Genomic DNA, 7,802 nt, shown 5'->3' with positions numbered 1-7,802 from the left:
TTATATTTGTTACTTTTCAATTAGTTTGAATATAATTTCTTGCTTGAATTTCAGGTACACGTTAGTAATTTAACCTTATTATTGCATGCATTTAGTTTCTTTGATTAATTTCGTCTAATCTTCATTTAGTGCTTGAGTTTCTCTTAAACGATTCATAAACTTTCTTTGATTAGAGAAGATGTGGAGAACTACTTCAGGTGCGTGTGTTGACTTAATTTTTGTTTCAACTTGAAATTCTTTTATGGAACTGAGCTATGAATCTATTGTTTATTTATATTCTTTTCACTAACCTGCTACTCTCTGCTCCCAATTTAAGTTGTCTCTTTAGTATGTGTACAAAGTGGATATATTAGGTAACTTTCTGAGATAAACACTTTTAAGTAGAAAAAAAAATGATGCTCGGAGTGAATTTTTTTTATAAGCAAATCTTGAAAAATCTTTGAGAAGTGTAGAGAAAAGCATTGTCTGCAACAAATTGAACAAATCAACTTAGAAACTACTTATGGTAGTGAAAGACTTGACCTTTTTGATGGGTCTTCCGTATTGCCTTCTCTCATCGTTAAAGGTGCCGCAAGCCACTTGACTAGAAGGAGTGGATGTTAGGCACGCACGTAAGACTCTGACTATGCACTTGCACTATCCCTGGGAATGGATTCTTCTTTGATTGGAGGAACGGGACATAAGAGAACCAGAACCATATCAGATTAGTTATTATTTTTCCTGCTCCTGGTGATTTCTTTCATCAACGATGATAGTTTCCTTCAAATTTGATGTTTATGCGTTTTTGCTTATTTTCGCCGCATATATAATTTGTTGCTGCTCTTTTAAATGAAGTGAACTAGCAGGAAGAATTCTCGGTGGTGGCTCTATCTGAAGCAATTTCCCCATAACTGACACTTGCAAATTTAGCAAATTCAAAACATTCACATTGCAAGTTTGTGACAATTCCAACCAATTAAAATACATTTCATAATTGGAAAACACTTCTTCTGCTATGCACCTGTGATATTTGATGAAATGTCTTGCTCATCTTATTTGGCAATAACTTATGGTGCTATTGGTCATATCTTAAAAGTTGTGCGTTTAATACTTGAGACAATAATTTGTTATGTTGATGAGCTTACTAATAACAATGTCTTGATGCAGAGTACAAAAGCATCTTATAGCGATGGTGACCCGATTGAAGTGCAATGATAAGGTGAGAACTATGCATCAGAACTTGGTAAGCATATCACACATTATGTCATACAAATGTTAGTCAGTGGAGATATCTCATAATTGTGTTGCATAAAGATCATGTGAATTTTATTTTCAAGTTATGAGATGGTATATATGAATTCCTTTATTTTGATGGATAATATTTATACTTGAAAGTTATTAGAATAATTTGAAATTAAGAGAAATGATAATTTTGTTAGATCATTTTGCGTTCATTAAAGGTTGAAGACTTTGTCGTCTTATTAAATGCTCATGTATTATAGTATTGGAACACAATTAACTTGACAACAAAATGATCTACTAATCTTAATTAGATGTCCATACAATTTACAAAAAGGACATTTGGAACATTTAAATTAAAGTGTGGTGGTGGTGGGGGTGCTTGGATTATAATTTATTTATTTTTGGTTAAAAGAGGAGATATTATATTATAATATTATGTATCAATACAAATAGAGATGGCTGCATTATGGCTAGTGCATGAGTTATCAGACCATATAACTTGGTTACAATTCAAATTACATTGAGGCTTATAGGCTTGTAGAATATGACTTTTTACTCTTTCTGCTTCTAGTATCTTCCAAACAAACCACGGTGGAACTCTCCATTCCTCAAAAAGCTTGTCCGATTTAATCTTCTGGCCTTCTTTGGCTAGCAGGTCCACCACTTTATTCTTTCCTCGAGGCTCATGCTTGATTGGGGGGTTCCCCATTCTATGGATCAAATCCCTGCATTCATTTAACATATTTGTGTGAGTATCTCTTTCATTTTGAAGAAAGTTAATTACCTCGAGTGAATCAGTTGCTATCTCCAAGTGTTGAACCTATAATTTTTCAGTTAGAAGAAATCCATATAATAGAGATGATAGTTTATCATTTGTTGACGAGTTTACATTAATTTTTGCACTATAACCAGCTATCCAATTTCCATCGGTGTCACGCAAAATGCCCCTTGCTCCCCCTATTTTTGTGTTGTGGTTAAAAGACCCATCTATATTTGTGAAAGAATGTTGTAAATATTCTATTACCTTATATAGTTAACAGTATCATAAGAGAAATCTGTAAGAATCATAGGAGAGATCTGTAGGATATTTTCTTACCTTTGGTATATCTTCTTGCTAGTATATAAATACATGTAATGCTGATATCTATGAAATAAGAAGTTCTGTTGAATTTCATGGTATCAGAGCCACTAGGGCTCAAGATTTTGATTTAGAAAATTTGGAACTTTTCCTAGCATCTTAGGAAAAGGTTTCGACTTCTTGGAATTGGCAGATTACGTCTGCGCTTGCTGCCCCAGCATCGACTTCTAGGTTTGTATTTTTCCCTTTGCTTCTGTGACTGCTTTGGTCAGTTCTAGTGTTGATCTATTGCTCTTATCAACCAGTTTGGTGGCAGATTTTTGATCATTTGTTCTTCTTGATCAATTTCTTGGCTAAACATTAGTTTAAATGGCTAAAGATAAATCTGCCATGACTGAAATTGTTCCAGCATTATCCAAAATTACAGATTCTAAATTAAATGGGTTTAATTATTTAGATTGGAGTAGAAAAATCAGGATCTACTTGCGTAGTGTTGAAAAGGATGATCATCATATACAAGATCCTCCAACCGATGATGGTAAAAAGGCTTGGCTTAGAGATGATGCTAGACTAATCTTGCAAATCATAAACTCTATTGATAATGAAGTTGTTGGTTTGGTTAATCATTGTGAGTTTGTTAAAGAATTAATGGATTATTTGGAGTATTTGTACTCTGGCAAAGGTAATTTATCTCGGATTTATGAAGTTTCTAAGGCTTTCTATCGTTCTGAGAAGGAAGCTAAGTCACTCACTACATACTTCATGGAGTTCAAGAAAACCTACAAGGAACTGAATGTACTTCTACCATTCAGTATTGATAGCAAGGTACAACAAGCTCAGAGGGAACAAATGGCGATAATGAGTTTTTTAACTGGACTCCCATCTGGGTTTGAGACTGCTAAATCACAGATTCTCTCCAGTTCTGAGAACACTTCTCTCAATGATGTTTTCAGTCGGGTGTTGCGCACAGAGAGTACTCCAGCCTATCAACAGACAAATGTGCTTGTTGGAAAAAGAGGAGGAGGAAGAAATAATGCAGGGAGATGGAACAACAACAATGATGCTGGAAAATGGAACAATAACAAAGATGGAGAAAAATGGAATCATAACAATGATGCAGCGAAATGGAACCATAACAATGATGCAGGAATATGGAACAATAACAACAATGCTGGGGTATGGAACAATAACAAAGAAGGAAACAATGAAGCTGGGAGATGGAATAATGACAATACTTGTCGCTATTGTAAGGAACCCGGGCACATAAGGCGAAACTGTAAGAAATTACAGAATCGCAACCAACAGACACAGACTACCGCTGCTGCCATTTCGAGTTCACCCTCAACTGTTACAATCTCCGCTGATGAGTATGCTAGACTTACAAAGTATCAAGAATCAATGCCAGCTCCTGCCCTTACTAAGTCAGGTAACAAATATCTCATTTCCTCCTCAAGCAACTGGATCATTGATTCGGGTGACACATATCACATGATAGGTAATCCCAATTTTTTTTCTAAATTCCGAGCACATAAAGTACCATCCTCTGTTACCATAGCTGATGGATCTAGTTATACCATTGAGGGATCTGGAATCGTTAACCCCACTTCATTTATTACTTTGTCCTCTGTGCTAGGCTTACCTAGTTTTGCCTTTAATCTAGTTTCTCTGAGTAAACTTACCAAAGAACAAAAATGTTTTGTCTCATTATATCCCGATTATTATCTCTTTCAGGATCTTATGACGAAGCAAATTATTGGTAAAGGACATGTATTGGATGGTCTATACATTCTTGATGAATGGGCGCCTCCACCAATTGCTTGCTCTAGTATCGTCTCGTCATTTGAAGCACATTATCGTTTGGGACATCCTTCTCTTCCAGTTTTGAAGAAATTATGTCCTTAATTTCAAAATGTACCTTCAATAGACTGTGAGTCTTGACATTTTTCAAAACACCATAGAAGCTCGTTAAGTCCCAGAAATAATAAGCGGGCTGATTTTGCTTTCGAATTAGTTCATTCAAATGTTTGGGGACCATGCCCTGTTGTGTCTAAAGTTGGGTTTAGATATTTTGTTACTATTGTGGATGATTTTTCTTGAATGACATGGATTTACTTTATGAAAAATCGTTTTGAAGTGTTTTCCCATTTCTCAAATTTTTGTGTTGAGATTAAGACACAATTTAATGCTTCTGTACATATTGAGGAGTGACAATGCTAAAGAATTCATGTCATCATCATTTCAGAACTACATGAATCAATATGGTATCCTTCATCAATCTTCGTGTGTTGATACACCCTCTCAAAATGGAGTGGCTGAGAGAAAAAATAAACATTTGTTTGAGACAGCTCATGCTTTGCTATTTCAAATGAAGGTACCTAAGCAATTTTGGGCGGATGTGGTATCCACAACTAGCTTTTTAATTAATCGCATGCCATCCACAGTGCTTAATGGTGATATTCCATATGGTGTTCTCTTTCCTAATAAGCCATTATTTTCATTAGACTTGTTATGTTCGTGATGTGCGACCCCATGTTACTAAACTAGAACTAAAGGCCTTGAAGTGTGTATTTTTGGTATATTCTCGCTTACAAAAGGGTTCTCAGTGCTACTCTCCAACCCTTAACAGATATATGGTGTCGATAGATGTGGTGTTCTCTAAAAGCATATCATTTTTTTCCTCTCCCGACACTTTTCCCACTCAAGAGCAGCAGGAAGAATAATCTCATTTATAGGACCACTCCATCGAGATCAGAACACTATAAGGAAGTTCCTGGTAGTGTTGAACAAGCAATGGAAAATGTGTCTTCTGATGTTCCTCTTACTCAAACAAAGCCGCCGATAGTTCAAGTTTATTCCAGGTGACAAGTGACCAATGATACATGTCCTGCACCAACTCTCTCGTCATCTGATCCTCCTCCAGTCAATCTCTCTCCAACAGAAAATCTTGACATTCCCATTGCTCTTCACAAAGGTAAGCGTCAATGTCAATCAATATATTCCATTGGTAATTTTATCTCATATGACCACTTGTCTCCCGCATCTTGCTCTTTAATTGCTTCTCTAGATTCTATCTTTGTACCCAAAATAGTTCGAGAAGCTTTGACTCACCCTGGGTGGTATGATTCAATGCTCGATGAGATACATGCGTTAGATGAAGATCACACTTGGAATTTGGTGGACTTACCAAAAGGGAAGAAGGCAGTGGGATGTAAATGGGTTTTTACAGTCAAAGTAAATCCTGATGGTTCTGTGGCTAGGCTTAAAGCCAGATTGGTGGCTAAGGGATAAGCTCAGACTTATGGGGTGGATTATTTTGATACTTTTTCTCCGGTGGCCAAACTCACTTCCGTTTGCTTGTTTATTTCTCTGGATGCTTCTCAAAATTGGCCGCTACATCAGTTGGATATCAAGAATGCATTTCTTCATGGTGATCTCCAAGAAGAAGTGTATATGGAGAAACCACCCGGTTTTTTTGCTCAGGGGGAGAATGGGAAAGTATGTCACTTGAAGAAATCTTTGTATGGTCTGAAACAGAGTCCACATGCTTGGTTTGGGAAATTTAGTGAGGTAGTTCAGAAGTTTGGGCTAACTAAGAGCAATTGTGATCATTCGGTCTTTTACAAACAATCAATAGTTGGCATTATTCTTCTTGGGAGTGATTATGCAAGAATATCTTCTCTCAAATTATTCTTGCATTCTATGCTTCACACGAAAGATTTGGGACAATTGAAATACTTCTTGGGAATAGAAGTAAGTAGGAGCAAGAAGGGAATATTTTTATCTCAAAGGAAGTATATCCTAGACCTTCTTGAGGAAACTGGAAAGTCGGCAACCAAGCCTTGTAGTACTCCAATGATCCCCAATACGCAGCTAACAAAAGATGATGGTGATCCATTCGATGATCCAGAGAGATATAGGAGATTAGTTGGGAAATTAAACTATCTCACTATAATTTGTACGAATATTTCTTTTGCTGTAAGTGTTGTTAGTCAATTCATGTCCACACCTACAATCAAACATTGGGAAGATTTGGAACAAATATTGTGTTACTTGAAAGGCGCCCATGGACTTGGCATAGTATATAGAAACAATGGACATACTTGCATTGAGTGTTTTGCAGATGCTGATTGGGCTGGATCCAAGATTGATAGAAGGTCTACTACTGGCTATTGTGTCTTTGTGGGTGGAAATTTGGTATCATGGAGAAGTAAGAAACAAAATGTTGTATCTCGATCTAGTGCAGAATCTGAGTATAGAGCTATGACACAATCCACAAGTGAGATTATATGGATACATCACCTCTTAAGTGAAGTTGGGTTGAAGTATCCCACACTATCGAAACTTTGGTGTGATAATCAATTTGCCCTTCATATCGCCTCAAATCCAGTGTATCATGAAAGAACTAAGCACATCGAGGTGGACTGCCATTTTATTCGTGAAAAGATTCAAGAGAACTTGATTTCCACAAGCTATGTAAAGACATGAGAGCAACTAGCAGATTTGTTCACAAATGCATTGACGGGAGCTCGAGTTAACTATTTGTGTAACAAGCTAGGCATGATCAATCTATATGCTCCAGCTTGAGAGGGAGTGTGAAAGAATGTTGTAAATATTCTATTACCTTATATAGTTAGCAGTATTATAGGAGAAATCTATAAGAAATTACAGAATCGCAACCAATAGACACAGACTGCCGTTGTTGCTGCCACTTCGAGTTCACCCTCAACTGTTACAATCTCCGCTGATGAGTATGCTAAACTTACAAAGTATCAAGAATCAATGACAACCCCTTCCCTTACTGAGTTAGGTAACAAATGTCTCGTTTCCTCCTCAAGCAACTTCCCAAATTTTTTTCTAAATTTCGGACACATAAAGTACCATCCTCTGTTACCATAGCTGATGGGTCTAGTTATACCATTGAGGGATCTGGAACCGTTAACCCCACTTCATCTATTACTTTGTCCTCTGTGCTAGGCTTACCTAGTCTTGCCTTTAATCTAATTTCTATGAGTAAACTTACCAAAGAACAAAAATGTTTTGTCTCATTATATCCCGATTATTGTCTCTTTCAGGATCTTATAACGAAGCAGATTATTGGTAAAGTACATGTATCAGATGGTCTATACATTCTTGATGAATGGGCGCCTCCATCAGTTGCTTGCTCCAGTATCGTCTCGTCATTTGAAGCACATTGTCATTTGGGACATCCTTCTCTTCCAGTTTTGAAGAAATCATGTCCTCAATTTCAAAATGTACCTTCAATAGACTATGAGTCTTGGCATTTTGCAAAACACCATAGAAGCTCGTTAAGTCCTAGAAATAATAAGCGGGCGGATTTTGCTTTCGAATTAGTTAATTCAGATGTTTGGGGACCATGCCCTGTTGTGTCTAAAGTTGAGTTTAGATATTTTGTTACTTTTGTGGATGATTTTTCTCGAATGACATGGATTTACTTTATGAAAAATTTATATCCATAGTTCGGTGGATCCCAACTAACAACATC

The 7,802-nt window shown here is 36.6% G+C and overlaps 1 protein-coding gene across 1 annotated transcript; it reads left to right on the top strand.

Annotated features, from left to right (window-relative positions):
- The first annotated feature begins 1,975 nt into the window (after positions 1-1,975).
- LOC107057679 (putative uncharacterized protein DDB_G0292438) lies at positions 1,976-4,435 on the top strand. Its single transcript, XM_015303733.1, has 2 exons — positions 1,976-3,725; positions 4,031-4,435. The coding sequence occupies exons 1-2, from the start codon at positions 2,669-2,671 to the stop codon at positions 4,057-4,059; spliced, it is 1,086 nt and encodes a 361-aa protein (XP_015159219.1). The 5' UTR covers positions 1,976-2,668; the 3' UTR covers positions 4,060-4,435.
- The last annotated feature ends 3,367 nt before the right edge of the window (positions 4,436-7,802 follow it).

This window comes from Solanum tuberosum, unplaced genomic scaffold, assembly GCF_000226075.1.
Source record: "Solanum tuberosum cultivar DM 1-3 516 R44 unplaced genomic scaffold, SolTub_3.0 scf00453, whole genome shotgun sequence".
Lineage (NCBI taxonomy): Eukaryota > Viridiplantae > Streptophyta > Magnoliopsida > Solanales > Solanaceae > Solanum > Solanum tuberosum.
The sequence above is the reverse complement of the archived record's forward strand: the minus strand, read 5'-3'. Positions and strand labels throughout refer to the sequence as shown.

Coding starts and splice junctions, on each gene's coding strand:
- LOC107057679 (XM_015303733.1), top strand. CDS start 2,669: ATGGCTAAAGATAAATCTGCCATGACTGAAATTGTTCCAGCATTATCC. Junction 3,726..4,030: donor TCCTGCCCTTACTAAGTCAG/GTAACAAATATC, acceptor TATCTCTTTCAG/GATCTTATGACGAAGCAAAT.